Genomic DNA, 23,674 nt, shown 5'->3' with positions numbered 1-23,674 from the left:
AGTCTGAGTGTTACTGCTGATCCCACAGACCTGTCAGCAGGTTAAAATTAGATGATTCGCTGATCCAGTGAGACTCCTGTCTGGATACAGGAACTGTGACTTGGGATATCTCAACTGGGTTTCAAGTAGGTCTAAATATCTTTGCTCATGAATTATTAGCTTCTTTAGATTTTATATTCTTTTCTTCTACCTGTTCAAACTGAAAACACCAGGACATTTGCATTAATGTGGAGAAACAAGCCTCTGCCCTCTCAACCTCCTGTGGATTAATGCTTTTCATCTGGAAGAAAGGACAGCTGCCACAGCTGTTTTATGGAAATGTTGAGGATGACAATGAAACGCTTCTCATTTGTTTGTTTGACAGTTAATGTGGGTTTGTCAAGCATTGCTCATCTGGCAAGTGCCTAATGGGGAGAAGCTTGCACATTGAACTTTCAAGATCTCATTACTGCTTTGCATGTTTGAAAAATAAATAGGTAGACAGATAGATAGATGGATGTAGTTTAGGAAGCAGGTGCAACATGTGGCAAACTTCCTACAGGATCTCTCCTCCCCAATTTCCTGTGGCTCTTTCCTAGATGTGCTCGGCGTTTCTGATGACAGGGTCATGGGGTAGAGAGCTTGTGATGTGAAGGGGTTTCCCTTTCCCTCTCATTCTGTAGTAGAAAAATGACTGTTACAGGGATAAGCAGAGGCAAGAGATCTACCCCATTGTGGCCACTGCTTTGTACCTTTAGACAAAGTCTTGCCCTGGGTTGTTTATTTTTTATGTATTGATACGCAGTGTTAATTTAGAAATCTTACAGCATACCTTTGTGAGATAATGTAAACCTAACAAAAAACATCATGCGATTCCTCTTAGATTTGAATTGGGCAAGGGAATAACAACTTGAGTGGGAAGAGGCAGGTGAGAAAATTGTCTCGTTCTATGAAATCTTTTGAAAAAAAACCAAGAAAATCAGCCATTCAGTAAGATGTTGACGTGCCTATAGAGGTGTTATCTCTGCTTATGTGTACAAGAGCCCAGATAAGCCAGCTTCTTGTGGAGATCATGGCTTTTTCATCTCACACCAGTCAGCTCTGACTCAACCATGCCTACTTAAACAGGCGATTAAAAAATAAGTTGAGATTGTTGCAAAATTAATGTGCAAAGTAATGTGTTATGAAGGAGTATTAAACAATGAAAAATTAAGGTCAACCTTGCTGCGAGTTTACCTGAGAAACAGAACATGTGCAAATAATTACTTTTATCTGTCTTTCCTGTCAGCATGCTGTAGCCAACTACTGGCACCCTCTGTGAGATACGTGTGTCAGTTCTGAATCTAGAAAACCACAGAAAGACCAACATATTTCACTTCTCAAATGACGTGAGTTGCACACAACTTAATAATTGTCCAAAGGTCAGAGCACAAGATCTCATCTCTCAACAAAGAGCCTGCTCTGTTTGCTCTGGTGAAGCAGCCGTTGGCTCAGATTTCAGTTTATTCAGACACAGCGTGTGCTCTGGACGGATTCTCAGGCACATAAATTGACATCTCAACTACTTATAATTTCCCCCCATCATTTTTTTTTCTCCCTTTGTTTTCTTTGTGAAATTAAACCTTTTGTGTTCAACCACAAGTGTCTGATACGACATACAGATAAGATCTGTTGTCAGGTTAAGGCTATTACAAATCTTTTCCAGAATTTCCTGGTCTAAGCAGGATTTTTTTTCCTTACTCTAGACACTAAATCGATTAGACACATCTTGCTGACAGAGCTTGCAAAGCATTGGGAGCTGAAGGTTTTACCCTGAAAAGTGTGAGGTGGTCTCTGCTCCCCACATTCCACTATTAACTGCTGAAACTTTGCATTACAGCCATAAGAAGGTCACTAGTAACATAATCCATTTTATTTGTGCATCCATATGCAATTTCCGCTGTATTTGATTTTGTTTTAGCAGAAATTACCTGAGCCAAAGGCAGTGTGGGTTTTTTTTAACCTGCTCTTGTGACCAAATTTGGTATTTACCAGTCACCATTTCTAGCTCAGCCAAGACACTCTTAACAACCTCTTGTTGCAGAAAATCCAAAGAACTTTTTCTCTCAAGGTCTTGCTTGTGCAGTGTAAAAATTGCATTTGCAAAGTATGGTGAATCAAAGTATTTTCTAAATGATTTATTCTCCTTGTTCTTGATATTCTCCTATTATTGTTTCCTCTTTCCAGCCTATTATCTTCCTTCAGGAGGAACACCGCAATACCTGAAGGAGGATGTACGCGATGCTCCAGAGTATGGCAATATTTCTTCAAGCGTCATAACGATTATTCCGGAGAGCTCAGTAAACGACCATTGTTGCACATAGACACAGCACTAGAACAACTAATGGGGCTGCAGAGTTTGTTCCTTAGAGGACAAATGGCCCAAACCCAATTCAGCTCCAGTGTGTAGCCAGTCCTGAAAATGGGGCCATTCTGCTGAACTTGTCAGTTCATGCTGAATTTCCTTTGACGAATAAGACTTCTAGTTCTTAGTAAAATTACTTTAAGATCCAAATCCTCAATAACTCGAAGTGATTAATTCAACATCTTCAACAGCCTCAAAGACAACAGTTGCAACACCTTCCTATAGCTATGTCCCATATGTTCCTATATAACTCGGTGTAGCACTGACTTTACTACACAACTACAGGTGTGCTCTGAACCCCAGCAAGGGCTGAAGGACAGAGCTTGACTGAGAAATCCCTCTTTGCAGTTCAGTATCTTCAATGTGTTGCAATGACCTTCAGCTTGCAGCTGGTCACTGCAAAGCACAATTTGCTGAACCACCATTAAAGAGGTTAAGTCCCTTCACTGAGCTGGGCTGAACTTCTCTTCGAAAATGCGTACTTTTAACTGATTCGATCTTTGTCTTGGCTCCAGTTTGTCATGGTGTGAGTGCATAAGGAGGGGGCTGGTAAACTTCTGCAGGAAGGTCTGCTTCCAAGGCCCTGCTGTCCTGCATGTTCCCAAGTCCAGAGCAGGAAACCAAGCTGGGCGCCAAGGTGGCCAAGGACAGGGGAAGGTAAAAAAAGAGAGGCCAGAGAAGCATCTAAGAAGGTGGTTAGTATTTAAAGGAGCCCTTTAGCTTTGAAAAAGTGGGGATTTGTGGGGAGGTGGAAGGGTTTCCCCCTGGCTTTTGAGCAGCACTTCAAAGCAGGTCCTTTTCCCTCCAACGTGAGCAGTAAGAAAGACTGAAATCGGGTCCTGCACGAAAATCGCAGCCTTCCCAGCCTGCTGGAGCTTCTTGCTGTAGGCTGAGCCCAGGGCTCCTCCTGGAGGTCTGCAGAGTCCAAGCCGTGCCTCTGACAGAGCTCATCGCTGCTGCCTGGCACAAACCGCACTGCACCAGGCACATCAGCAACCCCAAATACATATAGGGTATGTACAACACACATGGGTTAATATAGTAACCATACAGATGCCTATACATAGGCAGCCCTAGCTGACTTCAGTTAGTTCAGCAGCTGCACCAAGGTCCCTTTGGAAGTTAAATCCAATCACAAAAGTACATATAATACATCTGAATGTATTTACATATTAAATAGATCTGAAAACTTCCATTCCTCCTCAAGTGCACATTTTCTTTTCTGTGGAAAGAGTGCTAAACCCAGGGTGGAGGGGGATTCACATAAATTGTTTGAATCCACAAAACACCACTTGCCCACAGAGGCCGTATGTCTTTGGAAGCTGATGTTGTACCAAGGAGAGGTATCGAGACTCGGTACCCACATGGGATAAGACCACTGGCTCAGACCAAGTAGATCCCCACCTATTTTATGACATTTAGCTCACTTACAGACCACAGATCCTTAATTTAGACACACATTGCCATCCCAGTCTAAGAGAATCCGATGCTTACTTTTTTGAGAAATCCAGCTGAGTTGGTTCCTCCACAGCCCGGCTGCCTTAAAAACCGGGTAACGCCGCTGGTGAGACAGCACAGGGGTGCAAGGGGTTGGGGAGTGGGATGCACAAACTGTCCCGAGGGCGTTTGCTCAAAGTTCATCTTGGTCAAGAGCAAGACAATGATCAACTGTGTTAAAGAGCAACTGAGGCACTACCAGGAGACACTTAGTTCGGGAAACAAACAAACAAACAAACAAAACGCCCACACAACACACAACCAAAACCACACACACGCCACCACACCAAAACAAACTGCTAAGCAAACATACCAGCAAAACATGATGTTTAGAAGTTTCCAGGCAATAATTAATATTTCATAACTATATTGTCTATCGTTATCTGTTGTACTGCAGATATTGATCCCAAGTATATAGTTCAGCAACGGCCAGTTAATTACATTTTGATAACTAAACAATAAACCATGTAAATCATGATCAAAGTCACATGAACTGCAAAGATTTTCCCTACAATATACATCTGAGTGAACAGTGCTACAATGGTGGCATTTGCAACAGCCTCTGCAATGGGGACACATGAGAAAATACAACTGCTATTTAAGATTAGACTTGACATATTTGCCATTTCCACACCAGAGAGCGAATGATGGTGTTAAATCTCTGCTCCAACACTTTATCCATATGTGTAAATATACGTGTGTGTGCGCGTACATAAAATGTGAGATACTATATACACACACACACAAGGAGATTCTCATGAGATGCATGAAAAAATGCATTATTTTGTTTTAATTCATCCTTGCCTCTAGTAATTTTTCTTTTTCATGTTTAAAAGACCTCACCATTCTTCCTTTCAACTAAGGCCTGGAAAGTTAAATGCATTTCTGAAACAATGAAAATACCTCAGGACAGAGGAGGCAGATACTTCAGACACATTAAAACAACAGAATCTCCTGCAACACAACTGTTAAGTGTCAAGGAATGCAGCCCAAACACCATACCATACACTGGGGTTTTGGTGGTGGTAGTATGAGGTTTTTTTAAACCAAATCACCTTTGAAGATTTCTTCAATTCTAACCAGATGCTGAAAGATCAAAAAATATATCAAAACATGTTTAAAAATATCCTCGCATCCTCTAAAGAGTACTGTATCTTAATGACAGTGTAAGGAAAGTACTTACAGTTTTGCCTGATAGGAAAATAAATTTAATACAATCATATAACACATATGACACCAAAATACTTATTTACAGCATACATATATCAATTAGTTTTACTTTTTATTAATATTTTTCCCCTTTTAAAGCTATCCAGATTAAAAATGCGCAAGCCTGCTAAGAGAAGAAAACATTCTCAAAATAAATAAGAAACAAGAAAGGAAGTCAGCTGTAGTGCACCATCTGCTGCCACAGTCCTCTTGTAAAACACATTCCAGTTAATAGAGTACGAGTACAATCACGCATTGACACTATTCACTCTTGTCTGCTTACACATCAAACAAATACCACTTTGGCATGAAGAGACATATGCTCAAAAACGAAGATCCATTTGTCTCAGCATCACATGAATTTACAAGGGAAAAAGCCACCTCCTCATCTGAATTAAATCCGTAGAATGCTTTTGCAGAATACCAGTCATCTACTGTCTCACAGAATCACAGAATGTCAGGGATTGGAAGGGACCAACTAGACTCTGCACCATTGACCACGACTCTCTGGCTTCTTTCCTTCAGCCAGTTCGTGGTCTACCTCGCTACCTGATTGTCCAGACCACACTTCCTCAGTTTAGCCGTGAGGATGCTGTGGGAGACGGTGTCAAATGCTTTGCTGAAGTCAAGGTAGACCACATCCACTGCTCTGCCATCATCTATCCACCTGGTTGCATCTCCATAAAAGGCTATGAGGTTGGTCAAGCACGACTTCCCCTTGGTGAAGCCATGTTGACTGCCCCTAATGACCCTCTTATCATTGATATGCCTTGAGATGGCACCAAGGATAAGGTGTTCCATCATCTTTCCAGAGATGGAGGTGAGGCTGACCGGTCTATAGTTACCCAGGTCCTCCTTCTTGCCCTTTTTGAAGACTGGAGTGACATTTGCTTTCCTCCAGTCCTCAGGTACCTCTCCCGTTTCTCAAGACTTGGCAAAGATGATGGAGAGTGGTCCAGCAATGACTTCAGCCAGCTCCCTCAGCACCCGCGGGTGCATCCCATCTGGACCCATGGATTTATGGATGTCCAGATTGCTTAATTGCTCCCTAATCCAGCCCTCATCAACTGAGGCAAACTCCCCCATTGCCCTGCCTTCCTCTGGGGCCTCAGGGGTACGGGGCTCCTCAGGACAGCCTCCGGCAGAGCAGACAGAGACAAAGAAGGCATTCAGTAACTCTGCCTTTTCTGATATCTTATGTCACCGGGGCACTGACCTCATTCATCAGTGGGCCTACATTGCAGATAAAACTAACACTAGAGGCAATGTATTTGAAGAAGCTCTTCCTGTTGTCCTTGACCCCCCTCGCCAGGTTTAACTCTAAGGAGGCCTTAGCTTTCCTAGTTGCCTCCCTACATCCTTTAACAACAGCCTTATATTCTTCCCAAGTGGCCAGCCCCTCCTTCCATGATCTGTAAACTCTCCTCTTCCACTTGAGTTTGCTGAGCAGTTCCCTGTTTAACCACACAGGTCTCCTGGCTCCCTTCCTTGACTTCCTACGTGTCGGGATGCTCTGATCTTGAGCTTGGAAGCAGCAGCTCCTGAATGCTAACCAACTATCTTGGACTCTACCTTCAAGTACCCTGTTTCACAGGACTTGCCCTAGCAATCACTTGAAAAGGCCAAAGTTGGCCTTACTGAAGTCCAGGGTTGCGATTCCGCTCTCCCAAACAAATATGGCAACAAGTACTCCAGCTCTGGAGGTCCACACTGCATTTTGGTTCGCAAACATGACTACAGTATCTCTCAGTACAACCTCCCCGACCACCCATGTCCCAGCCTGTGAACTGAAATGTGACTGTCCTCCAGAATCACCAGTCACTACACACAAGCTTTTAGAGAAGCTCACCCAAATAACCAGAGTTTCTTTTCTTCACCCTTCGCAAATTTTGTTCCCTAAGTGCCTGGTCTGAAATTAATAAGCTGAAGACATCTGAAGTTTCCCAGGATCAAAATTTGGCCAAAACATTGTTGGAGATGAACAGCCAGACACCAGCTTGCAAAGGAGAAGAGCTTCCCTAGGATTCCTTCTCCCCGCAGGGTGTTCACACGGGAAGCTCTTCCGCAAAACCAGCAGGTCCAGATTTTCCAAAACAGACTAAAATTCACTTTAGTTTCAAACTGGAAGCTTAAAGACCTATTTTGGTTAGGTTGTAGAGCACTTTAAATACATTAGGTGCTACTGTCATGGGGAAGTGCCAAGTATTGGAAAACCACTAATTTGACCAAGAACAGCTTTTCCAGGCTAAGCACGGGACTATATTGGCACAGCCTCACATTTAGAAATACCAAATGTGTCCACAAGCACGTGGCCAGCCTTGCACAGTGATGGAATCCATGTACACTAACACTTCCTGTACCCAATTCAGAGACTTGTATAGACTGCATATATTGAAAACAGGAATCCAGCCAAAGGATTAGCAAATGGATTCTAAGTAACTCAGGATATTTGTTATTTTATTAAATAAGCCTGATTTCAGCTGACATCTCATCCCAAATTTCAGCAAGCATTAGAACCAAGTAACATTTTTTAGTGTTTCGTTTCCTACTGAGAGTTCAAAATGTATTTTTAAATTTAGGACAGAATCATAATTTTTTTAAACAAAAATTGAATAGTTTCAGGTTTTCTCTACTCTCAACAGAAAGGGACAATTTGCTTGGTACCTCCAAACTTTGGGACAGAATTAACACATTTAATTCTTTCCAATTAGAAATTTATCCAAAGTAAAGTGTCATGGCTTGATTCTCCTTTCACATGGACACAAACCAAAAGCAATTCCACTACAGAGAATTAAAAAGTCTTGAAAAACTGAATCTCTTCACAGGGTTTGTAAATTTTGGGTTTCATCAATGGAACTCAACTTGAAAGCTTGTCAGCACGCCAGTACATCATGTCCACAAACACACATTAGCTTATGCTTAACCTAAACCCAACAAGCTGAAGCCTTTTGTAGCCTATCGAAGCTCAATACCCAGCACATCACAGGCTAAAACCTGCAGGAGAAGGAGTCAGTCTTCTGTTGCTGTAGATCTACAGAAAACAAGTCTCCCCCTGTTCCCAAAGTGGTTCAATCATCAGTAAATTTAAACTAACTTGAAAACAAGAAATGTAGATCAATGTGACTCTGCTTCCCGCATCCCTAGGAGCTCCACAGTGGTTTACTATTTCCATGTGACTGACAGCAGGCTACCAGCATACAGCTTAAACCTTATTTAGTAAAATTTGTTAGCACAAAGCAGCCTATTTAAGTTTTGTGTTCTATTTGTACAGTGATTTCTCTATACATGTAGTAATTTAGCACTCAGAGTGGCATTTCTTCGTCAGGCTAAAAAGCTGTAAGCTGGACAATAACACATCAGCTTTACAAGTAATTCAGATTCAGCTTTTAACCAGTGTTAAAAAGGCATTTAAATACAACACGCTGGTATTATTTCCGTTCAGAAACTGAGTAAGAGAAAATAACCAAATACTCAGAAATTAAAATTATTTGGAAATTGTATAATCAAAAAATGTATTACTAATTCCTTTGAGAATGGATATTATCATACAAAGTAAAGACTCACCCTAGAAAGACACAATGGAAGAAAACACAGGAAAGTGAAATGTCTTCTGTTTTTTTGACAGGGTTAGCAGCAATCAGTTTTGTTTGGCAGGAATCTATAAGAACTTGGATATTTTCTTTTCTCCAGTCACTATAAAACTGTTCTTTAACCGAGTTGGAAATAGTTCAAAATACAATTCAAGTTGACCTACAGAAGTGCATGGGATATTCTCGCCAAAGTTAAAACAAAACAAGCAACCTATCCCACTTCAAATAATCTGCAGAAGAGTCTCCTCTTAATATTTAGGACACCGTAAGTTGCTCCAGGCAGACTGTTTAAATCTCCAAGCCCAAGTGAATGGCTGTTAGCTCTTGGGCTCAAAGGAACTTGCGAGGCAGGACATTTATAATGCTGTTTTGCTGATGTTCAAATAGTCTGAACCAAATAACCCCCTAGGGTAGGGCCCTGATGACATATTAAACTTCTTCATTCCGATAATGAATCCAGTTGTGTGCATAAGTGAGGCACACAGCTTTAACAAACCAGCAAGATATAGTAAGACATTACCTAATAAAAACTGATACTAACAACAAAACAAATCTCTGGCCAAGGCTGGAAATCTTTGATGCTTGGAGGTTTTGGCAACAATTGCATTTCTTTGTTTTGGTTTTTAAACTAGTTTTGTAATATCGCAGTAATACTATTTTTAGGAAGATTGGCCATTTAAAAAAAAAAAAAAAAAAATCAGTCTGCATGAAATGCAACCACACTAAATTGTTTTGGTTATAAAACAGTGGTACAGCTCTTTACATCCGCACTATGATGTTCAGTGTTACAAAAAGACAGTGCTCTTATGAAGCCCAGGCAGCCAGCTTCTTCATTTCATCTTCATCCTCCGCTCTCTTCCTGGACGATGCTGCACAGAAAGAGAGATTAACAATAACCATCATCTAAAAATGTAACAGTCAGTACCATTTGTTTGTTAGCATTAGGACCTGCACGGTTCTTTTCAGTGTGAAGATCTCAGATCAATTTACGGAGTAGCGAGCTAAAATATAGTAATGAAGCTGGTGAGAGACGTGACTGTTTTGCCACACCATTATCTCACATATAACCCTGAGGTTAACAATGTAGATCTGATGCAACTCCTACCGAAAGACTCCCACAGAAAATACATTTAACCTCTAAAAGCTGTCACAGAGAGAAAGTGCGCACCAGAATGCCGCAAGTTCTCTCACCACCACCTGAACGGGCACAAGTGACCTGCCCTGGCCGGCTGTGTGTCCTGCTCCCCTTCCAAATCGCACTGAAGGGTTCTGCATGTGCGGGTCCAGCCTTCAAATGAGCTCACCCCATTTAATGAGAGGTGTCCCTTACTAAAAGGGAGAAAGAAATTCCTGAATTTATCTTTGCTAAGGTGACATCGGTTAACTGCTGCGGTCCCTGCAACACCAATTCCCAGCTCTGTACCACGTCCCACACATATTTTACCCAAACCTCCTATCACACATCTTTTGCATTCCCTGACCTAAAACCCCACTCAAACACTCTTCATTCACTGACCTACAAACTATACGCCCTACAGCCCCAGTTCAACCTCAGGCTGTCTCCATCTGCAGGTTGTGCGTGTCAGGGTTTGCATCCTCCAGACACCAGCGGACACTGTTCCTGGGTACAATAACCCTGCGTGTACGTTCAACAGCAGCCGGCTGGCTCCCGCCTGGGGCAGCCGTACGGCTGGGAGCCACTGTCTTGAGAGGGGCTGCAACTGCCACCTTCGGGGACTAAAGCTGGGAGAACAACATGGGAGAGCAGGGGTCCAGTCCCTGCTCTGGAGGCGAGTGCCAGTGGCTGCTTGTGCAACTGGGAAGGTCACTGTCCCTGCTCCATCTCAGCTTCCTCTTCTCTAAAATCAGGAAGGTAATGTGTATCGCCAATTAGAAGCATTATAGAACCATTAACTGTTCTTATTTTGCGGTTGCTGTGAAGCAGTAAGCACCCAGTTTCAGAAAAGATAAGCTGTTTTTGCATGGCCTTAAACTATATAATTGTAACCAGCTAATTTTGCCTGAAGCAGCCACACAGACAGATGAAGTAGCAAATTAAGATGGTGAGAAGCACATGGAGATGGCCTGTGTTTCATAAAAATGTCAGCTGGCACAGCTGGATCTGGAGAAGGATGTATGAACAAGCCATAAATGCCCAGACTGCAATTTGCCCTGGGTCTTCCTAAGTCCATTTTTCTACTAGCTGTTCTGCAATTTACTTAAGTAGATGAGGCCACAATACCAGTTTGGATATTTTAAACTGCTTCTCAGGGACTTAAGTGCTGTCTGCCAAAACACACCTAAGAGTCTTTGAGCTGAGCTTGTCTAGGTAACCTGTTCTGCAGCAGAACGCACCATAAACAACCTGTGCCACATGTGCATTCTCCTTGCCACTAAATATTTATACTGTTCTACTAGCACTAGTACACAGCAAGTCTTTCAGCTGACAAAGGACAACAGGGACACATTGAAAAATGATGTAACTGCCTTCAGCTTAATCAAAAATGAACTGAGCAGAACTACAGAAAAATAAGACTACTGCTTAACGCCAAGAATAAGTTTGTTCTGTAGAAAGAAAGGAAAGGAATGACAACATTTCTTCATTTCTAATTAAAATACCAGTGGCAAATATCAAACCACTACCCTACAAAGCTGGATCTTTGGGATGCAAAGATTTTGAATCTAGGCCAGACTCTTATTAGAAAAGAGTAAGGATTTAATTGCCAAAAAGAAAAAAAGTCTTCTCAGTCCTCAGTGATCTCATTACATTTCAGTAGGAGATGCATCAGTAAATGTGCAAGGCAAAGGTCCCAGAGTTTGTCTCCCCAAATCTACAGAGAATTTGGTCCTAAATGCTTTCACACAGAAAATCAGAATTCCACTCTGCTTTTTCTGATAAACAGATACAAAAATATAAAAAGTAAACCATAGTACTTTAAAAGTTAAAACAGAGTTAAATATTTATCTGGAACTCGCTCTTCCACTCCTCCTACTCACAGCATGGCTTAATCATGAGAAATGTAAAATGGCAAGGAAGCAGCTTACCAGGGCGAGAAGGCAGTGATGTGGACGGAACACTTGGCAACCTGACATCTCGCATTCCCTTGTTCAATTCTTCTTGCTCCAATTCTTCTAATTCTGCCATCAACTCATCCTAAATTCGAGGAGAACAAATTTACAAATTCATTGTCCTGACAGCGATCTCAGGCAAGGGCACATTCAATCACCATGAAGCAAAGCACTACAGAAAAAACAGTTTACTGTTGAAAACAAATATAAAAAACCAGCATATCATGAGTCTAATTTTTACTAAGTGCAGGACATAACAATAAACCTTAATTGAAAGCTGGAAAAAGGATAACAGAAGTTAGAAAGCAGGTCAAGGAATAAAATTAGAAAACTGATGGCAGCATAGTACTCATCGAAAAGACAGAGCAAAAGAATAGAAGATCCCTCTATCTTCCTCAGGTTTGTTCCAAATCTAGAGCCTGCACTCTTAAATGGATTCTAATTTTAATGTGTGATTTCTGCCATTTTGAATAAAGTCAACAGCTTCCACTGATTATAAGGTAGACTGGCATTAATCATTATGCTTCATCCATATCACACAAGTTTAGGATTATATATGATTTCAAAGCAGCACTGGAATCAGAGGTGTCCTCATGGGTCCTGTTATTTAGTCCAGAAGCATGGGACACTCCTGGGCTTTTGGACAGATGACCTAATCCCCTTGTATAATATTAAAAATAAAAAAAGCTATACAATTTTTCTAAAAAGCCAAAGACTTATTCCTTGGCTGGAGTTTCCCAAAGAAAGGAAGCTAAATATCACATACTTGTAGAGAAATGTACCTTTGCCACGTTGATAAAATGGTAACATAACAGTGTAATGGCTAGAACATTTGCTCTCAAAGTGGGAGACACAAGTTTTAAATTCTTCTAATCCGAATCTTAAACATGGATTTAGCTTATGTTTCCCACAACTCAGGAACTATGCTGTGGAATATTACAATAGCAACAACAAATCCCCTTTTCTCTTCTGGAACCTAGGCCAAAACGAGAGCAGAGGAAAGAGGTCGTGTGAACTCTCAGGTTCCAGCTTTGCCCACTGCAATGTGAGTATTTTGCATTTGATTAATAGAAACAGGCCTCCTGGCAAGGATCACTCCCCAGTGAGCATCCTACTCAGGTACGACAGAGCTCTTTTTTTTTTTTTTTGCATTCTTCATGACATACACCTTGTCAACCTAGGGAGAAAGAACCCTGATATTTTTGCGTCTACCTGGAGCAGTAGAAATGACACACTTCCATCACCTCCTTACACTCGCAGCACACGTAAGAAGAGGAAATCTGAAAGTGTGGTCAAAATGTCCTTTACAAAAATAAATATCATCCTCCAACACAAGTCGCCTCACATCCTAGAAATTAAGTTGTTCACTCTCATGCTCTAAAGCTGCCGTGGCCTGCAAACCAGGTTTCCCAGTTACTGTGAAAATACTGTAACTATTGGGCTCCTGTGCAAACGCAGGTGCTGGTAGAACGATGCCCCATGTGACAGTGCCTTGTTTTCCCAGAACAAAAAGCATGCCCATCAATGCAGACTAGTATCCCTTAGGAACTTCCAGGTCAATCTACAACATGCTTACTCAGTCTAGACTCCTAAATGTTAAACACTGATGAAAAGTGACACCATATAGCTATTTGGGATGGCAGTATGTTTTTCAGTTGTTTGAAGCCCAGTTTATACACGCCAAATCCCATTCCTTAATACCAGTATTGATTAAAAGGTTCTTGAAAAGTCTGTTTACAAAGTGGAGAAATAGAAAAGCAGATAATAGGAACAAAATACAAAGAATCATCACTTTCAACAAATCGTAACTGTTCAATGAAACCTCCACTCCTCCCCAGTCAAGCAAATATGATATAGCGTATCTATATTTCTTTGTTGTCCATTTGGGCGAGCGGGAATGAATTAGTTGGGCAGAAAGTGAATTGTTTGATTCTTTAGAACGTTCTTCAAATGATTCCTAGTGCTTGGTCGTTTTAAAACGCAGTTAAAAATCAAACCCAAACTGGATGTGATATTGAGCGTGATCGCCAGCTCTGCATTCCACAGATTGCATGAATTTTGAGAATATCCGACCCTTAAGTCCTCAGCCATGGTTGGGTCAGAAAAAAGTAATTTCCTGCATAGATATACAAAGTCAAGTCCAGGAACACTGGATGAAAGCTACTGCAACAAATTTTCAGAAGGTTCTAAGTGCCTTGTGGGTGTTTCAGAAGAAAATAACTCAAGGAAGAAATCTGATTGCCTCCAACAGGAACTACTTCTACCTAAGGGATCTACTTCTGTACAAAATCTAGAAAACAGGAAAAGGAGCTGCACCTCCAAGCACTAAAAAAGACCTTAAAAAAATGGTCCAAATATTCAGAATTGTCAACAGCAGCCTTTTCATGGCATAGGAACATGCGATTTGTCAAATGGATGTCTATTTGGAGCACGAAAATTATATGTTTTAGTCTCCATTTGGTGTAGTACAAATTACACAGTTTAGTGACCTCCTTCCACAGTACAATTGAGGAACAACAACTACAGGAGCGCACTTAAAATTGCCTTTTAAAATTTATATATAAATAATTTTTAAAATATATTTTACATATCTAGATTTTTAATTTTTATATAATTTATATATTATTTTTATATACATGTGTATATATATACACAAAAATATATAAAAATGTCCTAGATAGGGTAAGCTAAAACTAAGGAATTTCACATGCACACCTTTTGAGAAACCACTGGAACAAGCCACCACACAATACAATAACTACAGAGTCATTTAACAGCTAAAACTCGCAGGCTTTACTTAAGTACTGACCTCATCAAACTCATCACCAAAGGCAGCTCGGTTCGAGATAGCGTCTGAAATTTCCTGGGCTACATCTTGCTGTTCCGTGATCTCTTGCATCAAGTCATCAATTTTGTTCAAGTCCCTAGCAAAATAACATGGAAACATTCTTTAAAGATACATCATTCGAATCCTGCAGCAGAGACTCAGAATCTTGAACTGACCCTATTTTCTTTTTAATGTCCATGGCTGTATAAACAGAAAAACTGAGAGGGAATAATTTGCCTCACCTACACCTTAATGTTTCCTGGCAAGTTTCAGTGTGTTTTAGCCAGCCTAATTTCTTCCACTTTGGGATTATAACAGAAGTCAAAGTGCAGCAGTCTGTGTCTCTCTCCCTCTCTGTGCTTCTCATACCTCTGCCACCCAACAGTCTCATTCCCTGGGCAGATCCCACCTCCTTCCCAAGGTCAGCATCTTTATAGACGGATCTTTTTTGATATCAAGCTTTCACCAGAACTTGGGGGAACTTAACAGGACTATACCCCATTCAAAAGCTTCCCCTTATTGTTAACTTCATTATTGCTTCTGTTCCTGTTTACTTCTCCCAGAACAACCTTTCTGATTTAACTCTGTTTATTCAGGCAGGCAAACGCCCCACGAAACAATATAAGACATATAAAAATACTACACACACAAAAAAAATTACCCTCTTTTTCAGTCAGGTCTAATTAGTACTTTGAATCACACAGTCCAGCTTATGGACTTTGAGGAAAAGCGTCCACTTAGTTTGTTCAACTAAGTTTTCTTCTGGAAAAAGCAAGGGCAGAGGCCAGTCTCCTCTGCCAAAGCAAACTTAAAAAAACAGGTACCACACAGATCTCTCTAGCTAGCTGGACTTCCTTCTAGACTTGCTGTTAAGAAAAGATATTTTTTCTGCCAAATATAACATTAAAGCACCAATAGCATTCCTGACATTAAATGCCTGGACCCAAAACAAAGTCAAAACGGACTGACTTGATACAATAGACTGCAGTGGTTTTAAAATGGTTAGTAAGCCCAACTTAAAAGCTATTAGAAAGCACTTACATATTTTCATGCACTTTTTTCATAGCTTGTGCAGCATAACCCATATTCTTGAGCACTTCTGTGTTGGTGTGGGAATTTTCCAGTGCCTCTCTCTGGAACTCAATGGTCGAAAGCGTCCCATCAATTTGACTCAACTGTTTCTCATATCTCTTTTTTCTCTTCAGTGCTTGTAAGGCAGCTGGAAAGCAAAGAGGCAAAGTGCACTGTGTATTTATATAGCAAAACTCAAGGACAAGTAGTCCAGCACCGAGCCGACCTGCAGAATTTATAATTCTCACTCTCCTACCTTACTAGTAGGGAGACAAACTTTGACCACACGAGATCAGCAGCCTGTTTATCACCAACATGCTGCTGCGCGAACACGCTGTGAAGCCTCTTTTAGATTAACTCCATTTAGCACCACAGCGAAGAGCAGCTTCTTCCTCCACTGCGGGAGATCTTGAACTCCGTCCTGTGCACACAGGCAAAGCAGGGAAGACAGGGAGGAAAAAGAAAAACATCAGAGAGAAATCAGAAAGGAGGAAACAGGGGGAAGCAGAGGTTGCAACACGTAAGTGAAAACTACAGAAGAGAGAGTAGGAAGATCTGTCATGATAACCACATCTCCACCAATGTTGCTTTCTAAACATCATCTCAGCAGCAGAAACTCTCAAGTACAACAAAAAGCCCAAACGGGTCAGATCAGAAAAGGACTCACATTTCTCTGGCTTTCAGCTGCATCTATTTCCTACAGTCATTAAGGAACATGATCTTTAAAGCTTACGACTTGAAAACATACAGAATTTTGCGGATGGTGCCACAGTCAAATCCAGCTATTCCCCATTATCGTTGTAAACTGTTGAGATTGGCCTTTTATATTTGCTAAGTTATAAGCAGCATACTTTGCCCAGAGTAAATCATTACCACAATAAATGCACGTGACAAGCAGGAGGAGAAAAGGGCCTTCTCTTGGCCTCTGGGTGTGGAGAACACACAATCTTGCCACAAGTGTTTCCTGACCACTATCCTTTCCAAACTACATGTGTGCCAGGAGAGAAAAAAAAAAACCAAAACCACACCCACCCACAACCAAAAAAAACCCAAACCAAACCACAAGAGAGTCTGTGTTAACCCACTGCTTTTTCAATGGTATCAATAATCGTGTCCTTTCCCTTGTCTCTTACATTCAATTTTTGTATCAGGTTCAGAGCCAGGAGGCAACAGCAACTCTGCAGCCTCCAAACCTCAACCATCTGATACCAGCAATTGCTGTTGCCGTCCTATTCAAATAATCGCCCGTGTGCAATAACACTGAATTTTGACACTGGGGTACACAACTTTTCAAATAAAGTTAGGATCCCTCCAAGGAGGGGGCACAGATTTATGGTGTGTAACACCACACTAAAAAATTTAGTGCTTTGTTGACAAATGCTTAAATCAACATGGTCAAAGTTGCTCATCAAGATCTTCCCAGGTTCTGAGGGATGGTCCGAAAACCATGCGTATTCTGAAAATAGAAGCATGAACCCCAGATGATGTCATGCAAATGTGAAAATTGTGAAATTCTCATGGGCAATTCCAAAATACATCCGTTTGATGTAATGACAAATAATCTTTTTACCTACTTATTATTTCCCTAGTTATTTATGCTTATTATTAGAACACCAGCCACTCTCTGCTTCAGTTGGATCAAAATTTGATGCTGGATTCTCAGGTTTGGAAGCCAGAGATTGCAGGTAAATGTCATGGTCTGAGACTGCGCATGACACCGGCTGTGCCAGAGAAGACTCTGAAGCCCCACGGACTGAGGAGCACTAACTGGTCGATGCAAAAAGGCTTCAGCTGGAATCAGCAGCTACCACAGAGAAATAACTTGCAGTCAGCATTTTTCAGAAATGGGACTCTGTAATGGTGATGTTATTATTGGCTGCTCAGAGAGAAAATGGATTTCCTCAGTTACACACAAAGCAGTTGTTTTCAAAATCCTAAAGGTTCCTGCATTAAGATTTAATTAAACCACACCTAAATTAAGAAACCGTAGAAGCAGCTAAACTCTGTGACTTCACCTTTTCATAAACAGCTTGTCCTAATTATCATAGTGCAACATATCATTTTTATTAATTCTCTTTAGCTTTACCAGTGCCTTATAGAACAAATGACTTCATAGAAAATCAATTCACAACCCTTCCTTATCAACCAAGGCATGATTTTTCTCATTTATATTAAATGAATGCCCTTCACTGCCCGTTTTGTAATAGTAGCTCCTATAGCTAACGTATGAGAATTTCCTTGTTATTTGAACCCTGTTTTTCTGTGTTTTACAGATTATCGTTCATTTTAAGTGCTTTTCTACTGTGCATACAAGCATTTTAAAATTCGTGTGCAACCCTTACAAGAACACTGAAATGCCTCACAGAAGTGCTATTGCATTATAATAACCAAGGTGAAGAAGAATGTAAATTCTATCAAAACATAAAGAAATTGAGCAGAGAACATAAACTTACTTCACTGAAGGTCTAAGAATGGCACTGAAAAGGAGTGTTGCCCATTCCAAAGATTTCAAAGAAGGAAGACAGCTCAGGGAAGACGACTCTAAGCAGGTAAATGTAATTAATACCAATTCAACCAGGAAGAGGAAGAGGTCTTCTCCAAGAAAAAAAAGAAGCCACCTCATACCCTGTTGCCGTCATGCTCCAAAGAAGCCCATTCAACTCCTGCATTTGGTAATGAAGAGGTGAGCAATTGGCCGGGCTTTGGCACATTGCTTCCTGGTCTCAGAAGTACAGCACAAGCAGAATACGGCTCAAAGATCAGGAAACACTGCTTTTAATATGAAGTTTTATTTTATTTTCAAGACAAGTGACCAGAACAACAGTAGGCTATTGTATCAGTATGCATATTAAATAACTACTGTTATTAACATACAGAAGGACACTTCCAATATCAGTACTACGTCCATACTTCACTAAGGAAGCAGAAATGGCCAGCTGGGCAACAGTAATCCTGGCCACACGAATATCCAGGTTTCTAAAGGAAAGAACAATAGTAGTAACATAGAGAGTTGTGGCACCCTCCACATGGTTTCATGACAGATCAGAACGAAAAGAGGCAGTACAGAGATAACATCTTTATCTGTCAAGTCCACCACCAACACCCATCAGTACAAGAATTACCGATGATCTCATCTTCTGAAGTAGAAATAAAAGCACTGTCTAGTAATCCTTAAAATCCACAGGGGGAAACTGGTGAAGAAGGAAAAGAGCGTTTTTTCAGAAGATGTCAAAACACTGGATCTCATTCTTGGATACAGTTCACAAACCTCCATTCCAGCCCTGCAAATAACTGATGGATTACAACTTCTGACCTCCCTTATACAAGAGACAACCAAAAGAAATGCTGCTGAGGCCATAAAAATCATAACCTCCCTAAGTAAGCTCATCATCAGCATTCATAGTCCTTAAAACCTTGTGAGGGAAGCCACATACAGTTATAACTGAAGCACTAATTCAAGAACAATAATGCATTGGACTCGTCGTAACCATTGCAGTTCATAGCAAGACACTTGAAATGTGCACGAAGACCAGAGAACAATAACTGCAACTCACAGAACAAAGAGACATTAAAGGCTTCCTCATATCTCCCCGCCAGAAACCGTCAGTCCCAACCTGTCACACGCCCTGCCACAGGCGTGACGAGCATTGTTTGGTTTCAGCAGCCTTCTGGTGACAACTCACTCACTGAAAAGGAATGCTACATGGCCACATAAGCCCTGCCCAAATGCACCACACAACAAGCAGCATCCACTTTTAAAAGCCTACCTGTTATTTTGTCTTTCTATGTAGGTTTTGTCCTCAGTAGTACTATATGGCTCTTCATGGTTAAGATTTAATCCTATTCTGGATCCCTTATTTTAATTTAATTCTTTCCATTTAGACATTTTTTTAGGACCAGTGAAAGATTCCAGGCTGAAACAACACTCATTCACATGTGTGTTATTTTCACAGGTGCAGGTGCACTTCAGAAAACACATTTCCTTTTAAACAGAGTTCTCAAATGCTCAGTATCACTTTCTGTCCTTTAAATTTTCCTGTATGACCTTCAAGATATTGAAGATAAAAGGCCAATTTGCAGAGGGCATTGGCAGCTGTCCACCGGCTGAAACTGAGATACCCCAAAAAGTACAGCAGGAGATCCCCCCAAAAAACATTACTTTCTATCTGGAATGGGGAAGAGATTAAAAGACAGTGGTAACTGTGAAAAGAAGTATTGCTTATCAAGACATAACCTCTGCAGGAGAAATTCCAACACACATCATTGTTTCGAAAAGCCTCAAGTGGTCTAGCTACAGTAAGATATTAATGGGGAATGATGGAAATGTATCATGCCAAAAGTGTAGCTAATTTCGGATTAGGTACAGGAACTGCAGAGATACTCACTTCATAAAGGAGAAGCCAAAAATATTTAAGTGATGTTTCACACCTATTTGCATAGCTAACATGTTACGACTTTTAAATCAAGCTATGCCTATTGATGTCACATGAACCCATCCAAGACTCATCTGAACTCATGAAAAATTGCCGGTGCTTGAATCTGCTCTCTGATGTCACTGTAACTCAGACACATGTGCCCAAAAATCAAATGAGATCATGCTAATTTAGTGCATTTTCTATACCTAGATACATCTCGCTCCAGTCTCAGATACTCTTGTTTCAGTTTCCACAGGCTTCTCCACAGATGCAGTTAAGAAAAAACATTAAAAGTTACCTACAAGGTCTATTTGAAACATTCATTTTAGCAGGGCAACATAGACTAAAACTTGTATTCTCCCACTTGTGTGTATGTTTACATAACACTACAAAAGATGCTGGTTAGCACAGATATCCTCTGAACTATAGTACAGTATACCAGCTAATACACTGTTATATGTAAATCGACAGCAATTAAACTGTAAAGCAACTGACATATCAAATCTCCAAGAATACCACTTCATTTAAGTTCACTCAGTAGCCTTCTAAATTCAAGTACTTTGGCACAGCAAGGTTAGTTTCCCTTCTTTCTTCTCTGACTATATCCCGTTTTGGCTTTAAAGACATTTTTGGCATGAAAAAATTCCCACTCTGTACTTCTTGCCCTACTCCTGTCTCTTTACTGTCCTGAACTGCAGCTTCCTGAGCAAAAGACAAGATAAAAAGGAGTTATTTTTAACCATAATCAGCTCAGCAATCCTGTTTGCAGCATGACTCCACAAACAATGGCATAGATAAAACTCAGGGAACTGCATACTGAGCATAGCAGTGGAAACAAATATCTGGCAGAAACGCTTCAACTGTCAAGTGCTGCACACCTGAAGCCCAAGGCCACAGTTTGGCAAACACCTGGAACCAGCATCAACCAGCCAAGTTAAAGGAGAAGCAGATCAACCTTTTCCCAGCAAGTTATCACTCCTGCCTGTGCACTGCCCTCTTCTTCACAGGTGCCTGAGCACCTGTGCAGTTGCAGACTCAGCTGGATAAGTGGAACTTAACCTATGCTGGGTAAAAAAATAACCCAGAAAAAAAAAAACCAAACCAAACCAAAAAAACCAACCCACAACATCTTACAGCTGTATCCAGCTTTCTGAAACACACCCTTCAGGGATCTCTGCTGAGGAAAGGAAGGGAGCAGCACAGAGGCAGGAGCCAGGCAGGCAGCATTCCTTCTTCCTGCAACCATGCCAGCTCAAAGTCCAGCCTTGGGACTAAGTTCCACAGCAGCACATCTGCATCTAAACAGGAATTGCTGCAATCACAGCAGCAGGCCTGTTTCCTTGCATCAGCCCCCAGCCAATTGTACAGTGAACTAGTCCTGGGAGGTATCTGGTCACTTTGTCCCACAGCAAATTAGTTTTCAGGTGCATGACCCTCCCGAACTAGCTCACTGCACCAGCACACAGGTGCCAGCACCTGCGCAAGGGGACAAGACAGACACTCCAGTTGAAGCCAGGGGAGTGGAAAGTTTGGGGCCAGGAGAGCCCCGGCAGCTCCCGTGCTGCAGAGCAGCAGGCTCAGGGGCACTGCTGAACTGGCTTCACTCCCTCCAACTGTTTGTGCCTTCAAATCTAGCCCATCTCAACCAATGCTTTTAAATCCTTTCTACATAAATGCTTTTTGCTAGTCATTATTAAATGACAAAGTATTACGGATATGTTAAAGGGCTAAACAAAACACCTTTAACACACAACTCCTCACAAGTTCTAAGTTACATGGCATTAACTTTTTGAATTATCCAGCAACAGAAAAAGCAGATGAAAGAGCTACTTTCTCGTTACATCACAAATCTTTAATTTGAAATGGTTTGCTTCTGTTTTGAAGTACTTAAAGAAAAATAAAGCACAGAGTAGACAAACAGGACTCCACGTGACTTTAGAAGGTAATTAACTTGTTTCTCAAAGGCCTGTATATCCCCAAGACATTGGCTACCATCATTTGGTTCCCAGAGATGACAACATCAATATAAGCAGGATTCAGACCTTATTATCCCTTAATACCCTCTCCTTTGCAGCTAACAACAGTCCACACCATTAGTAGTCACTAATGCTCTAAACTATCACTCATTTTTTAGTGATATCCCATACTTCCTATGTGATTTGAGAAAAATCACTGAATCACTTTGTTCCTCAGTTGCCAACAGTATATCCTCCAGCCTTCACAGTGGGGATAACATGAATTCATCCATGAACACACAGAAGATCCTCACATGCTTCCCCTCCTCTGCTACGTGCACAACCAGTGCTCGATACCCAAGCCGTGACCCCGTCCCACGTTTAACAGCACTTTGCAGCACTGCTTATCCAGCTGAAACCTGCATCGACTGTGGTGCAAAACACGAACGAAAGTATTGCACAACGAACCGCAGTCATTAAATCAGTTAAGAATACAGCACCCTGTTACCAGCTCAACACAGTGAACCCTCAATGCACTCAATAGATCCCAAAGGCCGTGTCCCAGCGCACACACGCCGTGGGGACATTTGCTCGGAGAAACACGGAACCCACCGCACAACAGCGGGGCCAGCAGACCCTGCGAGACCCCGAGTCCCCCTCTTCTGAACACAGCCCCGTCCCCAGAGCCCCTCGAACCGCGGGACCTGAAGCCTCACAAGCACCTCGCAGCCGCCAAGGGCCCGGCAGGGCGCGCCGGGTGCCCCTGCGGCGGGCGGAGGGCAGCGGCGCCCGGCCCGGCCCCGGCCGAGCGGACTCACCGCGCTTGTTCCTGGTGCCGTACTGCCGGGCTGCCGCCAGCTCCCGCTCGATCCTCGTCTCCAGGTACGCCTGCTTCTTGCTCAGCATCTCCTCCGTCTCCCGCAGCCGGGCCAGCGCCTCCTGCGGCGAGGGCCCCCCGCGGCCCTTGGCGGCCGAGCCGCCCCCCTTGAAGAACTTGGAAATCTTGCTCATGGCGGCGGCCCCGACTCCGCACCCGCCGACGGAAGGGTCTGGGCGGCCCGACCCGGCCCGCAGGAGCCTCCCAGCCCGGCACACGCCGTGACGGCACTTCCTGCGCCCGCGGGCGGCGGCTCCGCACCTGGCGGCGGGGCGGGCCGGGCTGCCCGCCCAGGGGCGGCTCCGCGGAGGCCGATGGGCCGCTGCGCTCTGCGGGGCCCACGCGTGCTCTCCGCCACGCCCCGGGGAGCGGCGGGAGGTGCGGGCGGGCTCCGCGCGGCGGCCCGCGGGGTCCCCGGGTGAGAGGGCAGAGCCCCGCGGAGCGCGGCCCAGGCGGGGTCGGGCGGAGGCGGCTGCTTAGTCTGTGCTTCCCCCCCCATTTTCTTTCAGCCCCACGCCGCGGAAAGGTGTTTTGGGAGCGCCGGGGGCTGTCGCGGCGCTGGCCGGGGCAGAACACCCGGTGCGCCACAAGCAGGTGACACGGGCGGAACGGCTCGTGATCGCGTCGTGGAGAGTCGGGGTGACACAAACCCAGGCGTCAGTCACGGGCTTTAGCGCTCGGGCGTGGGAATGCGCGCGGGTCTGGACTGAGCAAATAAACACCGAATTCTTCACAAGTGTGGCTGTTACAGGTGTATCGCAAAATCACAGAACCAGAATCA

The 23,674-nt window shown here is 42.7% G+C and overlaps 1 protein-coding gene across 1 annotated transcript; it reads right to left on the bottom strand.

Moving 5' to 3' along the window:
• Window positions 1-5,140: 5,140 nt before the first annotated feature.
• CHMP4C (charged multivesicular body protein 4C) lies at window positions 5,141-23,097 on the bottom strand. The gene is made up of 5 exons (XM_065628576.1): window positions 22,835-23,097; window positions 15,617-15,794; window positions 14,558-14,672; window positions 11,725-11,833; window positions 5,141-9,548 (listed from the first exon to the last, which is right to left on the bottom strand). Exons 1-5 carry the CDS (start codon window positions 23,025-23,027, stop codon window positions 9,484-9,486), a joined length of 660 nt encoding a protein of 219 aa, XP_065484648.1. The 5' UTR covers window positions 23,028-23,097; the 3' UTR covers window positions 5,141-9,483.
• Window positions 23,098-23,674: the final 577 nt, after the last annotated feature.

The sequence above is a fragment of the Caloenas nicobarica genome, chromosome 2 (genome assembly GCF_036013445.1).
Source record: "Caloenas nicobarica isolate bCalNic1 chromosome 2, bCalNic1.hap1, whole genome shotgun sequence".
NCBI classification, from domain to species: domain Eukaryota; kingdom Metazoa; phylum Chordata; class Aves; order Columbiformes; family Columbidae; genus Caloenas; species Caloenas nicobarica.
This window is presented reverse-complemented; position numbering and strand designations above follow the sequence as displayed.

Excerpts from the sequence above, each read along its gene's own strand:
- CHMP4C (XM_065628576.1), bottom strand. The coding sequence starts at position 23,027 with ATGAGCAAGATTTCCAAGTTCTTCAAGGGGGGCGGCTCGGCCGCCAAG. Across the intron at positions 15,795-22,834 it reads CGGCACCAGGAACAAGCGCG|CTGCCTTACAAGCACTGAAG; the intron begins GTGAGTCCGCTC and ends TTTGCTTTCCAG. Across the intron at positions 11,834-14,557 it reads TTGGTGATGAGTTTGATGAG|GATGAGTTGATGGCAGAATT; the intron begins GTCAGTACTTAA and ends CCTCGAATTTAG.